At 42.1% G+C, this 23971-nt stretch overlaps 2 protein-coding genes across 2 annotated transcripts; both read left to right on the top strand.

Annotated features, from left to right (window-relative positions):
• Positions 1–1509: 1509 nt before the first annotated feature.
• Positions 1510–3618, top strand: zgc:194981 (CY domain-containing protein). Its single transcript, XM_021568300.3, has 4 exons — positions 1510–1879; positions 2452–2657; positions 2884–3003; positions 3266–3618. The coding sequence occupies exons 2-4, from the start codon at positions 2469–2471 to the stop codon at positions 3350–3352; spliced, it is 396 nt and encodes a 131-aa protein (XP_021423975.3). The 5' UTR covers positions 1510–1879; positions 2452–2468; the 3' UTR covers positions 3353–3618.
• A 4294-nt stretch (positions 3619–7912) lies between these two features.
• LOC110493803 (GTP-binding protein 2) lies at positions 7913–23950 on the top strand. The gene is made up of 12 exons (XM_021568299.3): positions 7913–8959; positions 9461–9487; positions 9660–9844; positions 10055–10166; positions 10564–10761; positions 12647–12821; positions 17919–18138; positions 19123–19258; positions 19593–19651; positions 20072–20243; positions 20807–20971; positions 21783–23950. The coding sequence occupies exons 1-12, from the start codon at positions 8744–8746 to the stop codon at positions 21975–21977; spliced, it is 1860 nt and encodes a 619-aa protein (XP_021423974.2). The 5' UTR covers positions 7913–8743; the 3' UTR covers positions 21978–23950.
• The last annotated feature ends 21 nt before the right edge of the window (positions 23951–23971 follow it).

The following is a 23971-nucleotide window of genomic DNA, read 5'->3' as shown; positions in this document are numbered from 1 at the left end:
GTTTTTTTTTGCTCTTGGCAGTGCCCAGCTATTTTCGGATACCCATGCTGATCAAAGCTTAGCCAACTAGCTATATTTCATAATTCATAATAATTATAATTCATTGCTGTCACGCCCTGACCTTGGAGATCCTTTTAATGCTCGATGTTGGTTAGGTCAGGGTGTGACTAGGGTGGGTAATCTAGTTGTCCTACTTCTTTTTTTGGCCTGGTATGGTTCCCAATCAGAGGCAGCTGTCTATCGTTGTCTCTGATTGGGGATAATACTTAGGCAGCCTTTTTCCCACCTTAGTTTGTGGGATCTTGTTTTTGTGTAGCTGCCTGCGAGCAGCCCAGAACTTTACGTTTCATTTGTATCTTTTGGTTTTTCGGTGTTCATTTAATAAATTAAGATGTACGCCTACCACGCTGCACCTTGGTCCACTCATTCCATCAACGAGCGTATTAATTGCGCCACTACCAAAATGTGTAATTGTTTTAATAACCTGCCCAGGGACTGTGGTTGAAAGTTAGCTGGCTGGCTAAAACCGGCACTTTTACTGAAACGTTGATTACTGTGCACTGTCCCTGTAAAAATTAAATAAACTCAATGAAGCTAGCTGTAGCTGACTGTGAGAAGAAAATAATAATAATTTGACAAATTCTATGTGGGGGGGTCCATTCCCAACTTTGCCATCCCATAAAGGCGGTCCTAGTGGAGACGAAGAATCAGTGAAATGTATTCTTAGTGACATAACATCACTGAGACTTTTGTTCACAAACATCTTGTAATAATCTAGTTATCTTCTTATCTACACACACACTCGCTCTCTCACACAAACACACATGCACACACTCACTCAGGACCTCCTCCCAAGCTTACTCAACCATCAAATCTTCAGAAAACTTTGTAAAAGCAAAGGAACTAGGGCTTTACAATGATGGTGAAAATAAATTGCCAACATTTTTAGTTTAAGTGGATTAAAATCTTACTATAAGTACGAAAACCATGAGGAGGGACATGTCAAAATGCAGATTTTCAGAGTTTTCCATGTGGGCTTTTAAAAGTGACATATTGGTGCATAATTTCTACTTCAATTATCTAAGTGGACCGACATTCAAGTAAGCTGTATCCACAGGGAATGGTCACTGGATCCTTCAGTATGTTTTTATTGTTTAATTTAACCTTTATTTAGCTAGGCAAGTCAGTTAAGAACAAATTCTTATTGACAATGACGACCTACTGGGGAACAGTGGGTTAACTGCCTTGTTCAGGGGCAGAACGACAGATTTTTACCTTGTCAGCTCGGGATTCGATCCAGCAACCCTTTGGTTACTGGCCCAACGCTCTTGAGCTCTAACCTGCCACGCCAGTAGATCCAGATAGATTGAAAAACGGATCAAGTCTATGGCCTCTGCCATGTTGATACACAAACTAACAGTCTGAGCAGCGGAGTGTCAGTATAAGTTACAACTGTTTGTTCTGAGGAGTAGGAGTGGCTTCCACTGAGCTCAGCTGTATAGTGTCAAAGGTCACTTCCTGGTTTTGTGAAACCTAACCCCGAGGACAGAAAGTATTTGCGTTGGGTTATACAGTAAATAAAGGACTCCTGAGGCATCATCCAGCAAGAAATGTGTTGTTCTGCTTTCTCTCTCGATGCAAACTGGTCAAGGGAAGCAGACAGAAACAAGTTGCAGTCTGCTGCAGCAGTAGCGGTGAATCCCCTCTGTGGAAATGATTAATCATTGGAATTCAGGGCCAGCTGAACACAATAGATGTAAAAGTGGAAGAGAGTCACTGATGCTATGTTTCGCTTGAGCAAAGAGGGGGACGGCATATTCTCACCAGGGTAAAGTAGAATAGCTGCTGGAAGATGACTCAGCATTCAGGCAGCTTGCAGGTGAGCATGTTTTTCCTGTTTTAAAGTCTCTCTTCTCAAGGCAAATGTGTCATCTTAATGTATCTAGATGTACAGTAGCATATGGTAGTACAGTAGCATATGGTTTCTGTTAAGACATTTTAAACAATGTTATTATTTGACACAGAAAATATTTTACACAGGAAATATAGGATATTTCATGCCAGTTTCTAAATGCCAGCTTGTTTGTATAATGCCTAGGTCTGGTTTTGACTGGCATTATATCCAACAACCTTACCACCTGCAATCATGTATCTCATAATTCAGGGATGTCTTATCCGGGCTGAGTATTTTGTTGATTTCTAAGTGCTCAACGTACTGCGCACATTTTTACAATGTCGTTTTATCATAAAATATGCTGAACTCTCTCTCAGACGATATTCTTATATTGTTCTCAACCTGCTCCATTGTTCAATACGTGCTGTTTCAAAACCTGAAAGGGTAGCTAGTCCTGATGCCTCATATACACTTACTTGGCCTGTCTTAAAGAATGAAAAATAGAACAAATCTCTAAAGGCAAAGTGTGTCAAAGATATGCTCTCTTTCTTCCACAGACTTGAATGGTACAGAGATGAATGCTTTGTGCACAATTCTTGCGGCACTCACCGTGATCTCTTGTGTGTTGGGGGACAAGCCCGGACAGTACTCCTACGGCTCTGGTGTCACAGAGGCAGCCAACTTTGCCATTGACTTCCATAATCGCATGAACAAATATGCTTTTGCGTACAAGGTCATCGACATTCTATCTGCCACACCACAGGTCTGTAGACTGCACACTTGCACACCACTTGCAATAATATCTTATTTGTTTTTATAATAGTTTTACATTCTTCAGAACTAACTGAACGGAAAAAATACTTAATCACTAATTGAACTAAAATTGTAATTAAGTCCTCGGATTTGGCACTAGACTTGAATGAGAATATTGAAAGTACAAATGTAGATTAAACTATTCACCTTACGTAAATATTTCTGTTGACTTTTAGATTTACCCTCCTGCTCGGGTGAAGCACACCATGACTGTCAAAGTGGGAGAGACTGTGTGTAAGAACGAAGCCAATGTAAACTTGGCTGATTGCAGACTGCAGAACTCTCCGAATCTCAAGGTAATGTATACTTTACCTGCTAAATCACCATTCACCTTGAAGTAAATAGTTAGCCTACAGTATATATTAATGCGATTACCTGAGCTCTTATGATATACACAGTATTCGCCAGTTTCCCAAACCAAGATTAAACCTAGTCCTGAACTAAAAAGCACTTTCAGTGCAGATTCTACTTTTTGGTCAAGGAATAAGCTCATCGGGGCCAAGGAAACTGGCCCTAAAATATTCAAGTATCTGATGATGTCTGTCTCTCTCTTTTCAGACTATGATCTGCCATTTTGTCGTGCTTGATGTCCCACATTCTGCCTTTCCGACTCCAAGCTACCTTCTGATGGACCAGTGTAATTGACATGGACTTGGAATTTAAATTTGTCAAAGCATTCTGGAATGAACTAACCCTGCTGCTGCATCACCACCATACATCTACAATTCTTTAAATGCATCGTATTGTCAACACAAACACAATATTTGAAGCTTGACATTTAAACTTTGATTCACAGTCTTTGAACTCCTTTAGTATGTTTTACATGTTGTACATCTTCAATAATCCTTTGGCCACCACAGTCTAGTTCTACTGATTTAATTCAGAGGTTAATAAATGACTTTGAAAAGGGAGTTTTGGTGTTGTTTTTTACTTGATTTAATTTACTTTTAATTGTTCATATTTCTTAGTAGTAGGAACACATTTGTATACTTTATTTCCCCATGGTTTTAAAAAGTGCCTTTGATGTAGGCCTATAAATGTTTACATTTAGAATGGCAGACAAACTATTACATATACTACACGATTTCACAATACACATAGCTTGCATGCCCTATTTACAGAAAAGCCATTCTTCATTACTATGTAAGTCTACCTTTATGAGCACTGGAAGCAACACTTGTCAATGTGTTTTGAAAGTTGTCTTGCTTCCCTTTGTTTACTTTGGATGACTCAGCCATAAAGGCTGCCAGCCTGCCACACAGGTCAGAACAGGAAGTGGAGAGACCAAACACAGGTCCACTTCTTCCACCGCTGTAGGTAACATCAGATATAAGAGACATGAGGTCTTCTTCGGCAATGTTCTCTCAGAGTGTTCTTTCTGTCACCGATGTGTTAAATTCTCATGCAGTCGATACCCAAGCTGTGTATGTATAAGAAAGGGCACTGAGCCCTAGACTACATCATTTCAGTAGAGGTGTTCTTTTAGAATGAGGGGTGCTGTAGCTCTGCTGGTGTTGCTGTTCTGTCTCTCTGGGACATGGGCTCAGGGAGGCACTCGGACATAAATTACAAATGAAGCATTTGTGTTTAGTGAGTCCGCCAGATCAGAAGCAGTAGAGATGACCACAAATATTCCATTGAAAAGTGTGTGAATTGGACCATTTTCCTGTCCTGCTAAGCATTCAAAATGTAACAAGTACTTGTGGGAGTCAGGGAAAAAGTATGGAGTAAAAAGTACATTCTTTTCATTAGGAATGTAATGAAGTAAAATTAAAAGTTGTCAAACATATTAATAGTAAAGTACAGATACCCACCAAAACTACTTATGTAGTACTTTGAAGTATTTTTATTTAAGTATTTCATACCACTGGATAGGTGCAGTGAAATGTGTTGTTTTAAGGGGTCAAATAAAAAAAATAGAATCAAACTTTGTCACATGCGCCAGATACAACAAGTGTAGACCTTAACCAACAGTGCAGTTCAAGAAGCGTTAAGAAAATATTTACCAAATAAACTAAAGTAAAAAATAATAAAAAAGTAATAAAGTAATAAAAACTACTCACATTTAGTATAAGCGAATTCATGGATTCATTTAACATTCGGTTGACACAGACAAACATCCAAGGCCGATCCTTGCCATTCTGCCACCATAGGCGAGATCACCGGATGTTGAAATCAGGCTCAATTTTGGTTCTGAATGAAAGTTGAAAATAAGTCATTTAATCCTTGGCCCAAATCAAAGCCAGTCTGGACCCGCACCAAATCTGAACCAATTATCTATGATTGGTTCAAATTTGGTCTAGACCAAACCAAAAACCAATGTCTGTGAATGTGGAAATCAAGGCCAGTCCTGAACTGCACTTAAAAAAGACGTCCAAAAGGCGTCAGCGTCGGTCAGTCCATACTGAGGTGTAGCCTACAGTGTTGTCTGAAATGTTATTTTATGAATGTCCATCAATGTGGAAAACCTACCATTTGTAAAACACCAAAACAAGACAGAAGTCAGCTCATGCTTACTGGGGTGTAGCCTACCACGGCCCACCCTTTGTAAAAACAGGCCATTGCATTGAATTTATTAGTCCTGATTCCTGTGACTAATCAATTTGGCTATTTATGCTCTGAATATCAGCTACCCAACTTTATCAGAAGTTATCGTCAGTCTATTTACTCAGCAGGAAATGCAGAAGTATTTTCTTTTTTGCTATGATCAGTTTGTGAAAAATGTATGGATACAAATTTGAACCCTCTGATCATGACAATGTGGTGAAACTCCTGGACAACAGTTGTGATCGTCCATTCAATATTGTCCATTTTACTTTGACCTGGCCTGTCTTTAGGATATGTTGTTTGTTAATATTGTCCCTCTCATTACGTTGTCATACATTTCATCTCCAGCCTGTAGGCTACAGAAAAGGCCACATATTCTCTCTACCATATCCTATATGTGCTACATGATTTAAGTCAGATAAAAAAAAATTGACGGAACGTTGGTGTAGCGCTGCAGAGATGCGTTTCTTCAACACCACCCTGGAGAGGCGCGCTGGGAAATGGACAAGCAAAATATTTTGTCCCTTGTCTTTGACAAAGTGGGCACTGTTTATCAAAGGGCGGCGTCAGGAGCGTCTTGGTCAGTTTAGCTAAGAAAATGGCGCCCTCGTCAATCTGCTCTATGGCGGCTGCCTAACGGGCAGTGCAAACATCACATACATGCGCACTAGAGCACAGGGAGCAATGCAACACGGCAGGCATTGGATGAAAATAAAATGTTCATATCTTCGGCAGTGATTGATGGAAAAAAATTCTGCCTCAGCGACAATTATTTGAATAATTCAATTGATGTTTTGTGCACAAAGGCGGTGACTGAAATGTCTTATTAGCAAATTTCAAATCGGACTCTGGCAGTCAAAAGAAATTGTCTTCCTGGACCGGACGTCAGTCAAATTGCAGTACAGAAGCAAAACTGTAGGCGCAAACACCCCACCCAACAGACTGTCGACCAATCGCGTTCACGTTATCATGTTGCGTCACGCGGTTGCTAAACCCAATCGTCACGCAATCCCTTCTCCAGGGTATGAGTCGAGAAACGTGCCTATCTTGAAAGTAAAATAAGCAAAGAGATAGACCAAATGCTTTTCAACTTTCTTTGGAGAAACCGTGCCCATTACATTAGTGTTGTTTTGCAATTATAATATTGACAAAGTTTCAGTGAAATGTTCTGCTTTTCATCGGCAGGTTTTCTTATCATGGTCCTTAATTTATCAACACAATTTTTTCTCCACACAGATAATATATATGGAATAATCGGGATATATTGTAGAAAAATAGTTATTTGTTTTTAGAATGTTGGTTCCGAAATAATATTTTATTGGTGAGCCAACTAGTAAATGCAGAGGGTATTTTACTCAGTTATAAGGAATTCTTATCGCTTTACAAGGTCCCTGTAACACCTGAAGATTTTGCAATTGTTTTAGATGCCATTCCCTCAGGTGTTGCTATGTTATTCAGGAACGTGTCAAGTCCTGACCCTCAGAGCCTACCTTCTATTGACCCTGTTGACTCATCAGTAGGAAAGATTTGTTTCTCTTTTGGTCCATTCAACAACAGAGAGATACAAACCTTGTTTCAGCAGGATGTTGTATCTATCTATACCTTATGTCATGCCTTATTGGAATGGATTTATTGATAATATCTGTTGGAAAAAAGTTTGGATGTTGCCACACACATACCTACTTGTTAACAAAATTAAGGAAGTTTCCTTTAAAATGATTCAGAAATATTATTCTGCCAACCACTATTTGAAGAAGTTTAAGGAAAACATCAACTCAAATTGTTCCTTTTGTAATGACCACCCAGAAACAGTTTTGCATCTTTTTTGGCATTGTATGCATGTAAGAAAACTGTGCCAAGACATCAGTAGGTTTATAATTGAACACATTTATGAAGATTTTACACTATTGTGGAGAGATGTACTGTTTGGATTCTTAACATAAGATAGAAATAAGCTGAAACATTTTTATGTAATTAATTTCATTATTCTTTTGGCCAAATTTCATATACACAAATGTACATTTACAAACAGAAAACCACATTTTCTTACCCTACAAAAGAAATGGAACTTTATTTTAAAACGGTTAAATGCTCTACTAACAAAAAAGCTGTTCGAATTGTAAGTATATGTATGTCCCTTAAGGTCCTTGTGTAATTGTAATGTGATATTGTACCCCCTAGCTCGAATGTCCATTGTTTGTAACCTATGTATGCTTGTGTTCCCCCATGTGCTTTATGTATTGATTTGTTGTTAATAAAAATAAAAATAAATGTTGTTTAAAAAAATAAAATAAAAAATAAGAGTCGAGAAACGTGCCTATTTTCCTTGAAAGTACCTAATGTCACGATTCCAGAGCTATACAATATTACAGATAGTAAGTTAATTATCTTATATCTTGGAAAATATTTCCAATATTGTACTTCTTGTTGACGAAATTCATGCTAATGTTGGGGTTTTGAGCTCCCATTCACTCCTTGAGGGAGAGCTCTTCTTACCCCTTGAATTGCCCAGAATGCACCTTGCGACCCATTGACCCACTGACTTAGCATGGGAAACGTACACAATGGGGGTTCATTCGATTTCAATGGAGTTTCCCATCTCCTCAAAGGTATCTCTGACCTGACCCATTGGTCAGGAAGCGATCCAGGAGGTCCTTCCTTCCGGTCGTCACTAGTTACCACAGCCATAAAGTCCCCCGCCTATTTCTACAATTTATCTCTTAAAATTGCATTTTAAACCTAACCTTAACGACACTGCTAACCTTATGCCTAATCTTAAATTAAGACCGAAACCCACACTAAAAAATGTAATATTTTTTTTTTTTACCATATAGCCAATTTGAACATTGTGATTCTGGTAACATTTGCAAACCCTGAAGGAAAACCCCAGATCACACGGATACTAGTGGTGGAGGCTCGTTTAAGGCAGGAGCGTCAACCTATTTTTTACAGTCCGCAGGCATCATCTGCAAGATTTAGCAGCGGGACGATTTTTTTGTTGATGGTTGGTGACCAGAACATAATTTGTAGACTGCAAATTGACTGCAAGAAGCCCAAGCAGATATTATATTTCACAACAAAAAAATTGAATCATTTCAAACCTTGCTTACATTTGTTTGAGATCAAGTCTCTCTTTATTATGTGTGGTAATTTGGGAACAGAATTCCAAAATTAAAATCACTTGAATCTGATTTCCTGGTTTTTATAATATTGTATGTCCAACAATTAGAACAAATAATAATAGTATAACATTTGTAACAGAAATAATATAATATAAATCGGGCCGCGGGCCGCTAGTTGGGGAACCCTGGACGAGTAGAAGGCAAGTGATGGAGAGAAGGCCAGCCTCAGTTGGACCGATTGCGTTAGCTACACATTCTGAGCCCATATGTATGTGTATTGATTCATTTGCAGACGTAAAACTTTAAGTCCGTTATATTCTTACTGACAGAAACAGTGTGGGTTCGCGTTAGCTAATTCATTTTCGTGATGGATGGGCGAATATCAGGCGGGACTGGCGTTGGTACAGTCGCTAACGTTAGATCAAATTTGCCTAACATTAGATCAAATTTGCAAGGACCCAGTTCAGGTAATGGGAGAAGGATGACGTCCAAAAAAACGCGTTCAAAAAAAGGGAAGAGAAGAAAGAGACGGAGGAATAAAAAGACAAAGACCAACAAAACCCCACCGTATTTACCACCCGAGGTAAGCTGGCTAGCTACTGTAGCAGATGTACAGCTACTGCTAGCTGGAGCTTGCTATCAAGTTCATGTTATTTAGCTAGCTAGCGATGTTATCCAATGCTAGACTAGCCAGAGCCTAGCTATTTACAAATTCTGACATTATTTTAGCTAGCATCTGGCAGATGGTGTCGCCTGAGCTTTTCCATGGTAAGAAACTTTTTGGCCATATGTAACGATGTTATAAGCAGGGAATGGACATTTGTTTGTTTGTTGACATCAACAGCTGGCGTTCGCACATAACAATGTTGTGACTAGCTGCAAGAGAGCAGCTTGGCAGCTCCATGATGTTGCAAGATACATTGTTCCCCTGGTGGTGCATAGATGTAAAATACTTTAGTGATAGCTTGCTGTGGTGTGGGTAGTTTTTATTCAGAAGTACATTAGTCAGGGGTGTGTGCTTGTCTGTCAAAATACAGTACAGGCACACATTTTCAAAACATGTCCATCCCTCTGTTTCTCTCAGGCTGAAGAGGGAAACATTGAATATAAGGTACTATTATACATTTCTTTCTTTTTGCATGTCATCTTCCCTTTCACCTGTAGCTAGTAATCAAAAGTCAAAACACATCCATGTATATGCATGCATCCTCTCAAACACGAGGTTCACTTGTTGGACACTTGTTGGTGGTGAAGTGCTGTCCCGTGCTCTACCTTCACTGCAGCTGAAGCTGGTGAACCCCACACAATACCGCTTTGAGCACCTGGCCACCCAGTTAAAATGGCGTCTTCAAGAGGGACGGGGCGAGGCGGTGTATCAGATTGGGGTGGAAGACAATGGCCTGCTTGTCGGACTGTCAGAGGGAGACATGAGAGCCTCGCTGAAGACCCTACGGAGGATGGCAGAGAAGTATGTCAGTACCTTGTTTGCAAACATCACCAAAGGCACAATCTGGGATACTTTCTTCAACTCCATGGTCATTTCAATTATACCCATTGAATCTTGAAGAAGCTAGTTTATAAATGTCTAATTTGACAGTTTGCCATTGTTACTGTATTTAACAGTTGCCCCTCAGTTTGGTGGGTGTTGGTTAGAAATGTGCTATCTCTGCCTCACCAGGGTTGGTGCTGACATCACACTTCTACGAGAAAGAGAGGTGGATTACGACTCGGACAGAAACTGCCGGAAAATCGCAGAGGTTCTTGTCCGAAAAGTTCCAGACGACCAACAGGTGAGATTAAACAGCACCTTGTCTTATTTAAGAGACAATTCACCCAAATTACAAATCTCAAAAGTAAGGCTAGCCTATGGACTACAGAGTGAATAGAGTAGAAGGGCTGACTGTGTGCTGAGACGTGATCCAGTTGTAACACTCCTGGCTCCTTGCACATATGCAACTCCCCACTGGAGTCTGTGGTTCCATTCACTTCTCACTGTCTCCTCCTCACCTATCTCCCGTTGTTTATTTTCTGTCTGTCAATTAAGCATTAAAATGCAAAAGGAGAGTGACTCTCTTATTTTGCACTCAATCAATGGTCAATGGTAAGCTGTACATACAATGAAGGATTTCTGCCACGTCAATCTGCTGTAATTTCACTGCAGTGTCTCTTGTGTGTGTATGAGAGCAGTTCTTGGACCTGCGTGTGGCGGTACTGGGAAACGTGGACTCAGGGAAGTCCACACTGTTGGGCGTGCTGACTCAAGGCGAGCTGGACAACGGGCGAGGCCGGGCACGCCTCAACCTCTTCAGGCACCTTCATGAGATTCAAACCGGCAGGACATCAAGCATCAGCTTTGAGATTTTGGGCTTCAATAGCAAAGGGGAGGTGGGTAACAGTGTCTTATAGGTGACAAGATAAGAAGGAAGGATGAACACGCATGAGTTTTCCCTTCCTTTGAGCAAAGACTATATACAGTGCCTTGCGAAAGTATTCGGCCCCCTTGAACTTTGCGACCTTTTGCCACATTTCAGGCTTCAAACATAAATATATAAAACTGTATTTTTTTGTGAAGAATCAACAACAAGTGGGACACAATCATGAAGTGGAACGACATTTATTGGATATTTCAAACTTTTTTAACAAATCAAAAACTGAAAAATTGGGCGTGCAAAATTATTCAGCCCCCTTAAGTTAATACTTTGTAGCGCCACCTTTTGCTGCGATTATAGCTGTAAGTCGCTTGGGGTATGTCTCTATCAGTTTTGCACATCGAGAGACTGAAATTTTTTCCCATTCCTCCTTGCAAAACAGCTCGAGCTCAGTGAGGTTGGATGGAGAGCATTTGTGAACAGCAGTTTTCAGTTCTTTCCACAGATTCTCGATTGGATTCAGGTCTGGACTTTGACTTGGCCATTCTAACACCTGGATATGTTTATTTTTGAACCATTCCATTGTAGATTTTGCTTTATGTTTTGGATCGTTGTCTTGTTGGAAGACAAATCTCCGTCCCAGTCTCAGGTCTTTTGCAGACTCCATCAGGTTTTCTTCCAGAATGGTCCTGTATTTGGCTCCATCCATCTTCCCATCAATTTTAACCATCTTCCCTGTCCCTGCTGAAGAAAAGCAGGCCCAAACCATGATGCTGCCACCACCATGTTTGACAGTGGGGATGGTGTGTTCAGCTGTGTTGCTTTTACGCCAAACATAACGTTTTGCATTGTTGCCAAAAAGTTCAATTTTGGTTTCATCTGACCAGAGCACCTTCTTCCACATGTTTGGTGTGTCTCCCAGGTGGCTTGTGGCAAACTTTAAACTACACTTTTTATGGATATCTTTAAGAAATGGCTTTCTTCTTGCCACTCTTCCATAAAGGCCAGATTTGTGCAATATACGACTGATTGTTGTCCTATGGACAGAGTCTCCCACCTCAGCTGTAGATCTCTGCAGTTCATCCAGAGTGATCATGGGCCTCTTGGCTGCATCTCTGATCAGTCTTCTCCTTGTATGAGCTGAAAGTTTAGAGGGACGGCCAGGTCTTGGTAGATTTGCAGTGGTCTGATACTCCTTCCATTTCAATATTATCGCTTGCACAGTGCTCCTTGGGATGTTTAAAGCTTGGGAAATATTTTTGTATCCAAATCCGGCTTTTAACTTCTTCACAACAGTATCTCGGACCTGCCTGGTGTGTTCCTTGTTCTTCATGATGCTCTCTGCGCTTTTAACGGACCTCTGAGACTATCACAGTGCAAGTGCATTTATACGGAGACTTGATTACACACAAGTGGATAGTATTTATCATCATTAGTCATTTAGGTCAACATTGGATCATTCAGAGATCCTCACTGAACTTCTGGAGAGAGTTTGCTGCACTGAAAGTAAAGGGGCTGAATAATTTTGCACGCCCAATTTTTCAGTTTTTGATTTGTTAAAAAAGTTTGAAATATCCAATAAATGTCGTTCCACTTCATGATTGTGTCCCACTTGTTGTTGATTCTTCACAAAAAATACAGTTTTATATCTTTATGTTTGAAGCCTGAAATGTGGCAAAAGGTCGCAAAGTTCAAGGGGGCCGAATACTTTCGCAAGGCACTGTATATAAAAAAAAACTTATTCCTCAAAAACTACACTGATATAACAAAAAAGTGTAATAACACAAAAAACTGTGTAACAGCACACACATGTTTTGAACACCTTCCATTTGTTACTAACCCATAAAAACAGTGTAACAACACAAAAGTTAATTGAACTTCCTCTCTTGTGGCTTTTGAAGGTGGTGAACTACAGTGACTCCCGTACAGCCGAGGAGATTTGTGAGAGCTCTTCTAAGATGATCACCTTCATTGACCTGGCCGGCCACCACAAGTACCTGAAAACCACCATCTTTGGCCTCACCAGCTACTGCCCAGACTTCGCCATGCTGGTGGTCAGCGCCAACACAGGCATAGGTAAGCCCGATCACATAGCTATAATAACAGTGTAGATTGTGCCGGCCTGTTTAACTTCTACAGGATTTGTTTGGCCCAGCAAGCTATGAAAAGTGATGTGCGTTTAACTACTTACAGTATGTGACCACTGACTAGTGTTACAGTGTTCTTTCCCAAGATGGCATAGCAGTTTAGTCGTATTTTTGTCCTCGTCCTGTCGTGTATATAAATATATAGATATATTTACAACTTTTTTTTCACATACATTTTTAATTTTCCAAAAACTCATCTTCAGAACACTCTCCTGCAATCCGCTTCACCAATTTATATTTATATAAAAAAGTATTATTTACCTCAGATCTGTAATCCTCCGAGAGGCTAGCCAGAAATTAGCCAGAAGCTAGCCGGGAGCTAGCCAGAAGCTGGTCCAGAAGCTACTCTGAAGCTGGTTCAGAAGCTAGTTAGCTTATTTACTGGCTAATCGTTAGTACTCAGCTAACCACGGTTTGTGGTCATCGGCTGTCCTTTGGCTCGAGAATCTATCGCCAGTTTTGTACGGCGCGGTGCAGCTCGGAACGGAACATACCGGATTTCGGCCGCTGGCTCTGGACATCCATACCTGGATCTCACAGCTAGCTAGCTGCTATCCGTGTGACTATCGGCTTTCGTCGATTCCGGAGCTAGCCAGCTGAAGAGTTCCATCAATCACTCCTGGGCTGCAGTCACCTATCCGGACCCGTTTTGCTGCCTACGCGGAGCCCCACCGGGCCTTCACAGTTGGACTGCCGACGTTGTTTACCCGAGGGAATTGTCCGGCTGGCTCCTCCGGCGCAACGTTGCCTGGGCGCCCATCTGCGGCCTGCTAGCCGTTGGCTATCTTATCGGCTGCTATCTGAATAGACAATCGGACAATTTTTATTTTATTTTATTTTTATTTATTTATTTTTCTTCTTGGGCCTCTATAACTATATCTATTGTTTTTATTTTTGTTGTTGTTGTGTGATTTGGATTAATCCCCTCTACCACACGGAAACCCACTAATCTACTGACGGAATGCAAGAGTTGGCTAATAACAGACCTCAATTCTATGCTAGTTTGCTCCTATGCTAGCTTGCTACCGATTTAGCTGTCTAAATCGCCGTGACCCCCAACCAACCTCTCCACTCACTGGACCCTTTTGATCACTCGACTGAGCATGCCTCTCCTTAATGTCAATATGCCTTGTCCATTGCTGTTCTGGTTAGTGTTTATTGGCTTTGTTCACTGTAGAGCCTCTAGTCCTGCTCATTATGCCTTATCCAACCTATTAGTTCCACCACCCACACATGCAATGACATCTCCTGGTTTCAATGATGTTTCTAGAGACAATATCTCTCTCTTCATCACTCAATACCTAGGTTTACCTCCACTGTATTCACATCCTACCTTACCTTTGTCTGTACATTATACCTTGATGCTATTTTATCGCCCCCAGAAACCTCCTTTTACTCTCTGTTCCAGACGTTCTAAACGACCAATTCTTATTGCTTTTAGCCGCACCCTTATTCTACTCCTACTCTGTTCCTCTGGCGATGTAGAGGTGAATCCAGGCCCTGCAGTGCCTAGCTCCACTCCTATTCCCCAGGCGCTCTCTTTTGACGACTTCTGTAACCGTAATAGCCTTGGTTTCATGCATGTTAACATTAGAAGCCTCCTCCCTAAGTTTGTTCTATTCACTGCTTTAGCACACTCTGCCAACCCGGATGTTCTAGCTGTGTCTGAATCCTGGCTTAGGAAGACCACCAAAAATTCAGACATTTTAATTCCAAACTACAACATTTTCAGACAAGATAGAACTGCCAAAGGGGGCGGTGTTGCAATCTACTGCAAAGATAGCCTGCAGAGTTCTGTCCTACTATCCAGGTCTGTACCCAAACAATTTGAACTTCTACTTTTAAAAATCCACCTCTCTAAAAACAAGTCTCTCACCGTTGCCGCCTGCTATAGACCACCCTCTGCCCGCAGCTGTGCTCTGGACACCATATGTGAACTGATTGCCCCCCATCTATCTTCAGAGCTTGTGCTGCTAGGCGACCTAAACTGGAACATGCTTAACACCCCAGCCATCCTACAATCTAAACTTGATGCCCTCAACCTCACACAAATTATCAATGAACCTACCAGGTACCTCCCCAAAGCCTTAAACCCGGGCACCCTCATAGATATCATCCTAACCAACTTGCCCTCTAAATACACCTCTGCTGTTTTCAACCAAGATCTGAGCGATCACTGCCTCATTGCCTGCATCCGTAATGGGTCAGCGGTCAAACGACCTCCACTCATCACTGTAAAACGCTCCCTGAAACACTTCAGCGAGCAGGCCTTTCTAATCGACCTGGCCGGGGTATCCTGGAAGGATATTGATCTCATCCCGTCAGTAGAGGATGCCTGGATATTTTTTTTAAATGCCTTCCTAACCATCTTAAATAAACATGCCCCATTCAAGAAATTTAGAACCAGGAACAGATATAGCCCTTGGTTCTCCCCAGACCTGACTGCCCTTAACCAACACAAAAACATCCTATGGCGTTCTGCATTAGCATCGAACAGCCCCCGTGATATGCAGCTGTTCAGGGAAGCTAGAAACCATTATACACAGGCAGTTAGAAAAGCCAAGGCTAGCTTTTTCAAGCAGAAATTTGCTTCCTGCAACACTAACTCAAAAAAGTTCTGGGACACTGTAAAGTCCATGGAGAATAAGAACACCTCCTCCCAGCTGCCCACTGCACTGAAGATAGGAAACACTGTCACCACTGATAAATCCACCATAATTGAGAATTTCAATAAGCATTTTTCTACGGCTGGCCATGCTTTCCACCTGGCTACTCCTACCCCGGTCAACAGCACTGCACCCCCCACAACAACTCGCCCAAGCCTTCCCCATTTCTCCTTCTCCCAAATCTGCTCAGCTGATGTTCTGAATGAGCTGCAAAATCTGGACCCCTACAAATCAGCCGGGCTAGACAATCTGGACCCTTTCTTTCTAAAATTATCTCCCAAAATTGTTGCCACCCCTATTACTAGCCTGTTCAACCTCTCTTTCGTGTCGTCTGAGATTCCCAAAGATTGGAAAGCAGCTGCGGTCATCCCCCTCTTCAAAGGGGGTGACACTCTTGACCCAAACTGCTACAGACCTATATCTATCCTGCCATGCCTTTCTAAGGTCTTCGAAAGCCAAGTCAACAAACAGATTACCGACCATTTCGAATCTCACCATACCTTCTCTGCTATGCAATCTGGTTTCAGAGCTGGTCATGGGTGCACCTCAGCCACGCTCAAGGTCCTAAATGATATCTTAACCGCCATCGATAAGAAACATTACTGTGCAGCCGTATTCATTGATCTGGCCAAGGCTTTCGACTCTGTCAATCACCACATCCTCATCGGCAGACTCGACAGCCTTGGTTTCTCAAATGATTGCCTCGCCTGGTTCACCAACTACTTCTCTGATAGAGTTCAGTGTGTCAAATCGGAGGGTCTGCTGTCCGGACCTCTGGCAGTCTCTATGGGGGTGCCACAGGGTTCAATTATTGGACCGACTCTCTTCTCTGTATACATCAATGAGGTCGCTCTTGCTGCTGCAGTCTCTGATCCACCTCTACGCAGACGACACCATTCTGTATACTTCTGGCCCTTCTTTGGACACTGTGTTAACAACCCTCCAGGCAAGCTTCAATGCCATACAACTCTCCTTCCGTGGCCTCTAATTGCTCTTAAATACAAGTAAAACTAAATGCATGCTCTTCAACCGATCGCTACCTGTACCTACCCGCCTGTCCAACATTACTACTCTGGACGGCTCTGACTTACTCTGACTGAGAATACGTGGACAACTACAAATACTTAGGTGTCTGGTTAGACTGTAAACTCTCCTTCCAGACCCATATCAAACATCTCCAATCCAAAGTTAAATCTAGAATTGGCTTCCTATTTCGCAACAAAGCATCCTTCACTCATGCTGCCAAACATACCCTTGTAAAACTGACCATCCTACCAATCCTCGACTTTGGCGATGTCATTTACAAAATAGCCTCCAATACCCTACTCAACAAATTGGATGCAGTCTATCACAGTGCAATCCGTTTTGTCACCAAAGCCCCATATACTACCCACCATTGCGACCTGTACGCTCTCGTTGGCTGGCCCTCGCTTCATACTCGTCGCCAAACCCACTGGCTCCATGTCATCTACAAGACCCTGCTAGGTAAAGTCCCCCCTTATCTCAGCTCGCTGGTCACCATTGCATCTCCCACCTGTAGCACACGCTCCAGCAGGTATATCTCTCTAGTCACACCCAAAACCAATTCTTTCTTTGGGCGCCTCTCCTTCCAGTTCTCTGCTGCCAATGACTGGAACGAACTACAAAAATCTCTGAAACTGGAAACACTTATCTCCCTCACTAGCTTTAAGCACCAACTGTCAGAGCAGCTCACAGATTACTGCACCTGTACATAGCCCACCTATAATTTAGCCCAAACAACTACCTCTTTCCCTACTGTATTTTATTTATTTATTTATTTTGCTCCTTTGCACCCCATTATTTTTATTTCTACTTTGCACATTCTCCCATTGCAAATCTACCATTCCAGTGTTTTACTTGCTATATTGTATTTACTTTGCCACCATGGCCTTTTTGCCTTTACCTCCCTTATCTAACCTCATTTGCTCACATCGTATATAGACTTGTTTAAACTGTATTATTGACTGTATGTTTGTTTTACTCCATGTGTAACTCTGTGTCGTTGTATGTGTCGAACTGCTTTGCTTTATCTTGGCCAGGTCGCAATTGTAAATGAGAACTTGTTCTCAACTTGCCTACCTGGTTAAATAAAGGTGACACAAAGAGGGTGTTAATTGCAAATGAGGTCCTTGTTGATTAGATGTTTTTCCTTAAATCTTCTCCTGAACCATATGGTCTATTTACTAGAAACTCATGGACAACATTGACACCATTTTTTTCTACTCAACTATAAATTACCAAAGTTACCAACATTTCTGAAGTCTGGTAACTTTGGTAAATTACTGGGAGTTTTGCGACCCTACCACTGACCCAACCAGATACGATTTTCTCCCCCTTAGCTGGCACCACCCGGGAGCACCTGGGCCTGGCCATGGCACTAAAGGTACCCATCTTTATCGTGGTCAGCAAGGTGGACCTGTGCGCCAAGGGCACGGTGGAGCGCACAGTACGCCAGCTGGAGCATGTCCTCAAGCTGCCTGGCTGTAACAAAGTGCCGATGGTGGTGGCCAGCCCGGATGACGCCGTCACAGCCGCCCAGCAGTTCGCTCAATCCTCCAGGTAGCTGCTGAAAAGGAGAAAAGACCTATAAGGAAACTAGAATTGAGATTCAGAACCCAATATACACCACATAGGCCTTAGTCCAGAGTGACTAGAAGGGAATTGACTTAGCAAGCATGTACGGCAACGTTGTTTGTATTGGTGGGGGGGGAAATCAATACAGTTACATATTGGGATATTATTTTTGACGATATAGCATATTGTTTTGACAATATCTCAATATTATTGTTTGCGATAGCTGCACCAAAACTCCAGTATTTTTCCCTTTTTTGTTCTCCATCTTTTTAATCAGGGAGCCAATTTGTTTTAGCACTTTTATTTCCATGATTGATCAAAACTTGTTTTCTCATGGCTCTCGCTTGTCCCTCTGCAGGAGACATATGGTGAGAAATATGTTTGGAACATCGAATCACAATAAAATTGCTGCATCAAATCGCAATACAGATAGAATTGTGAGAATCGCAAAACATATCGTATCGGCACCAAAGTATCATGATAATATCATATTGTGAGGTCCCGGGCAATTCCCAGGCCTAGTTGGGTGTATACACCCATTTTAAGCATCAAGCGACTAACTATCTAAGTGGGCAGAATTTGTCATGGGATATCATAATGATGCGATTTTCCCAGGTGTAAACACATTTTATGGAAGTCAGATAACCAGGTGAGAAGTTTTTTTAGACATCTTTTGAGCAACCATTAAAATATGTCTATCTGGTTGTTATTTGGTTATGTGACCAGATAACATCCAAAATATGACATTTTTATGACTTGATGTAGCAATGAAAAACATGTCTTTACCTGGTTGTAATCTGGTTATCCAATGTCTCCTCAACCAGATAACCAGTTGACATCCAGAGAATGACGTTACGATCACCCAAGCCAATTTCTTTACACTGAATGACACCATTATGATGCCTTGTCTAATGTTATGCTTAGGTTATATACTGGTTGTAAAAGTCATGCCCACTCTTTATGCCGTAGCATCACACCCATCTTCACCCTGTCCAGCGTGTCTGGAGAGAGTCTGGACCTGCTTAAGGTCTTCTTCAACATCCTGCCTCCTCTCAGCAACAGCAAGGAGCAAGAGGAGCTCATGCAGCAACTCACTGAGTTCCAGGTACTACACCCAGACACATTAACGGATACAATTATTGTGTGAATGATGTGTGTGCATGGACATTGTGTGTGTCCACGCACACTCACAACTAACACAATAATACACATGCACACGCGTTTGTGCACAAACAACTAATATATTACCCACATACACACACTCTTTACAAACCCATCCGAACGCATACATGCATTCATGCACACGCACAACAGAACATACACATACATTGCATACATACGAGATGTGAACATGCACTTTCACACATTCAGATTCACACCCTTATTCTGCATCAACGCTTGCAAAATAGACGTCCTAATTCCTCTGCTTGTGAATATAGGTAGATGAGATATATACCGTGCCAGATGTGGGGACAGTGGTGGGAGGAACTCTCTACAGGTCAGTTGGCCATAAGTCATATTGATACTCATGAATGAATGATAATGGATTGATTTTGCACTGTTCTAGGGATTGTAAGCTGTCTATGGACAAGGTCTGACAACAATCCTGCTTTGGGTTAGTTTCCCTGGCACAGTTTCCAAGTGCTAAGCATTTGTGGCACAAATCCCATTCATGTCATGTTACCGATTATTATTCATTTTTCGTGCATCATGTTCACATCTATAGGTGACTTTGTTGGGCTTTTTTTAAAGATACTTTTAGAGGATTTGCTCAATTAAGCTTTTAGCTAATCAAAAACCAATAGAAGTCGATGTACTGCAAACGGTGTATCCCTGAAGCGCTGCTAAAAATGATTTGCCCTGGAGAGTTCCACTTTGACATATCATAATGTTTTTCCTCCCGTTGTCCCGTGGACAGTGGGGTGTGTCGCGAGGGGGAGAGGCTGGTGGTTGGCCCGACGGACGAGGGCCGTTTCCTGAGGCTGAAGGTGGGCAGCATCCATAGGAACCGCTCGGCATGCAGGGTGCTGAGAGCTGGCCAAGCCGCCACACTGGCCCTCGGCAACTTTGACCGATCGCTGCTCCGCAAGGTCAGAGGGTTCAGCCACAACATACCCGCACCACATTCACCCAGATGTGAATTTTCATGACTTTTATCTATAAGATACTAGAGTTTCCCCTCCCGTTTTCTATTTTCTGCCAATCTCATCCCTTAATATGACTGAACATTGCAGGGTCACATTTGGAAACAAGACGACTGCACAAACTGCTCATGGTTATGATACTGTCATATGTCCTCTGTTTTGTGTGTTACATGTGAAATCTCACGTATAGGTAGGAGGTCTGTGTAGCCTACTATGTTTTTGTTCTCTCTTTGTTCTCTCTCTCTTCTATAAATACAGTTATTATTTTAAATTGATAGCTGTCAGTGACAAACACATTTTGGTCCTTGAAACAATCTTACACAATGTCCATGCACACTCATAATACAATATAATACAAACGTACACTCACAAACAACTCACAAATCAGATGTAGTCAAAATGCAGTGTACTGTTTTCTAAAATCACTTCCACAATGGTTGTTCCTTTCCCATCTCCCAAAGTACTTATTGGTGAGTGTGCGTGTGTGTGTGTGTGTGTGTGTTGAATAGGGTATGGTGATGGTCAGCCCGAAGATGAACCCCACCATCTGCTGGCAGTTTGAGGCGGCCATCGTCCTTCTCTTCCACGCCAAAACATTCCGTCGGGGCTTCCAAGTGACCGTGCACGTGGGGAACGTAAGACAGACGGCCACCGTGGAGTGCCTGCATGGAAAGGTTAGTTTAGTAACAATAATTATAAACTGGGTAGTTAGAGTCCTGAATGCTGATTGACTGATTGGCTGACAGCCATGGTATATCAGACTGTATACCACAGGTATGACAAAACATTTATTTAAACTGCTCTAATTACATTGGTAACCAATATATAATAGCAATAAGGCACCTCAGGGGTTTGTGGTATATGGCCAATATACCACGGCTACGGCCTGTATCCAGGCACTACGCATTGCGTCATGCGTAAGAACTGCCCTTAGCCGTGGTATATTGGCCCTATACCACACCCCCTCGGGCCTTATTGTTTAAATATACCACTGGTATGAGGCAAAACTACTTGTTTACTGTTCTAATTACCTCAGTAACCTATTTATAATAACAGTAAGGCACCTCAGGGGTTTGTGGTATATGGCCAATATACCACGATTAAGGGCTGTATCCAATCATAAGAACAGCCCTTAGCCGTGATATAAGAACAGCCCTTAGCCGTGATATACTGGCCATATACCACACCCCCTCGGGCATTATTGTTTAAGTATACACTCCTTTTTCTTTTATACAGCATCCTTCATACATTGTAGTATTTAGACAAATTTGTACAAGGTCAATATTTTTTTTTATACCAGAAATGAAACCTTGTGCAATGTTCAGATAGAGATTTTATTATATAGTACAAACATGCCACTCTGCCATGTAGAGGAAGAGGAATCAGGTCAGCTCTATCAGCAACGTCTACCTACTGATTGTGGCCCTGCTGCTTTATGAGTCAACACAAACCGTTTTGTGTGCCCTTCCCTATTTTCACCACCAGGAGGAGCTGCGCACAGGAGAGAGGGCCGTGGTCTGCTTCCGCTTCATCAAACACCCTGAGTACCTCCGCATGGGCGCCAAGCTGCTCTTCAGGGAGGGCGTGACCAAGGGCATCGGCCACGTCACCAGCCTCCTGCCCGACTCGCATGACCAAAACCAGATCCACGACCAGAACCAGAGGGAGATAGAGAAATAGAGAGGAGGAGAAAGGAGGGAAGGAGAGGAAATTATAAGCTCTCTTGAACATGCCCCCCCCCCCCCCTTTCTGAGTAAGTTTGTGTGAACTGCCGGCACCGGACGTCATCCCAGTAGATTGGTATTGAACCACACACTGGTATTTTAATCACCATTTGTTTGTATCTAAGTGTATCTGTACTGTACTTTCCTCATCTGCCCCTCATGCCATGTAGAGATGTGAAGCCCGATTGAAAACCTTGATCCTTCTCAGTGGTGGATTCTGGGGCGACGCTTTGACGAGTGTGGGTTTGGGCAAAGGTCAGCGTCTTTAGTCGAAAGCTGGGTGACCTCTTCGAAGGCAGGCTAAGCTTTCATCTAATCTGCTGTGGATTGCTTGAAGGAACCATTCCCACCCCTCTCTGGCTCCAAACACCAGAGGGTCATTTCATGACAGATACAATAGATCAAATGCATGCTCTCCCTGTTTTACTTGGACTGGACGATGTGGAACATACTCAGCATACCCATCCTTTGGAGGTTTAAAGGGATAGTTGGCTTTTTAAAAGTTTTAGCTCATTGTCGATTTACTTAAGGCAGGGTTTCCCAAACTCGGCAGGGGCGGGTCCTGCCCTGCCCCCGCCCCCGCCCGGGTGCACGCAAAGGTTTTTGCCCTAGCAATACACAGCTGATTCAATTAAACAACTCATCAAGCTTTGATTATTTGAATCAGCTGTGTGGTGTTAGAGCAAAAAACAAAGCGTATACCCGTGGGGGGAGTTTGGGAAACCCTGACCTAAGGTGTTGTCGTTTTTAAGTTTGTTATTTAGCAATGTGCAGAATGGCTAGCATTTTTGGAGCATGTAGCGATGCTAGTGTAAATAGGTTGTATCAGTTAGCATTGCTTTCAAAAGCATGTGGAAAGCAGGGAAGTCGACCAGTGGTGGTCCTGTCTGCAAAAGGAAGAGCTCTTCTACCATGCTTTTGAATGCAAGTTTCCTTCCATACTTTTTCTAAAATATTGTGGTTTACTCTCTGCACTTCATTCGCCTTGATTAGTATTAAGGAAAAGTAGACTACGTGCTGCCCATTTTGGCGACGCAAATAAGTGGCGACCGTAAATGCTGCCATGCTAATTTTCTAAGTGTTAAATTCAACTAAGTCTGTGTAGGGCAGCAATAACGTGAGGGTTGAGAATGAGCAGAGTCGAGATGCTTGGCGTAGTCAAGTGAATGTTGCATTGCAAACCCATTCTGAAAGAAATGTAGGGGCAAGTATCAAGTGATGCGATGTTTTCCATAGTAGAGACGCCGCTTTTGTTACCCTGTTATGTCAACCCATTGAACCCAATGCTGTCTATGTCATAGCTTCAGGCTTGTCTGTGTACAAGGCAGCTTTGTGCAGCTAGATACCCATGTGGAGTCTGCATGCTTAATAGGGACTTGTGAAAATCTAATAATCAGACTAAATGGACTCCTAAATGACAAATATTTATTGAACTCTAGACTTTATCCCTCACCCTTTACGAGGTTGTGTGCAATTATAACTAATGCATTGAATGTAATGTTACATACACTTCTAAATACCATTTTGAAGCACAAACATTTTTGTGAGAGTTGTCGATTTTGCACTTTGTATTTTTGGGATAGCTTCTGCATGTTTGAGTCCGCCAGAGGTTACCGGACGTAAGTCCCGTAGAGCTTTAAGGTGTGCAGTAGTGAAACACGGGATTCAATATGTCATGGTGTTGATGCATATTGAGGTCTCTGTGACCACGGATGTATGCTGCTTATTCAAGTATCAGCTGATCTTTACATGTTTGCGGTCATAAGAAATATACAGAAAGCATGCAGAGCGCTTTTCTTTTAGATGATATAATAAATATAATATTACAGGTATTATTAGCTTCTTTGGTTGAGACACGTGGCAAGTTTGCAGTATGTGTATGCATTGCATCAAGGTTGCGTAAATACTATTAAACATGTTTTATCGTGACACTTTCTTTCCCCATAAAAA

This window comes from Oncorhynchus mykiss, chromosome 17, assembly GCF_057628025.1.
Source record: "Oncorhynchus mykiss isolate SJ-2025 chromosome 17, ASM5762802v1, whole genome shotgun sequence".
In the NCBI taxonomy this organism is placed as follows: domain Eukaryota; kingdom Metazoa; phylum Chordata; class Actinopteri; order Salmoniformes; family Salmonidae; genus Oncorhynchus; species Oncorhynchus mykiss.
This window is presented reverse-complemented; position numbering and strand designations above follow the sequence as displayed.

Bases quoted from the DNA above. Each gene is read 5' to 3' on its own strand.
- zgc:194981 (XM_021568300.3), top strand. From the start codon at position 2,469: ATGAATGCTTTGTGCACAATTCTTGCGGCACTCACCGTGATCTCTTGT. The intron at 2,658-2,883 runs GTCTGTAGACTG...GTTGACTTTTAG, and splicing joins TTCTATCTGCCACACCACAG to ATTTACCCTCCTGCTCGGGT. The intron at 3,004-3,265 runs GTAATGTATACT...CTCTCTTTTCAG, and splicing joins AGAACTCTCCGAATCTCAAG to ACTATGATCTGCCATTTTGT.
- LOC110493803 (XM_021568299.3), top strand. From the start codon at position 8,744: ATGGATGGGCGAATATCAGGCGGGACTGGCGTTGGTACAGTCGCTAAC. The intron at 10,762-12,646 runs GTGGGTAACAGT...TGGCTTTTGAAG, and splicing joins GCTTCAATAGCAAAGGGGAG to GTGGTGAACTACAGTGACTC. The intron at 20,244-20,806 runs GTCAGAGGGTTC...TGTGTTGAATAG, and splicing joins ACCGATCGCTGCTCCGCAAG to GGTATGGTGATGGTCAGCCC.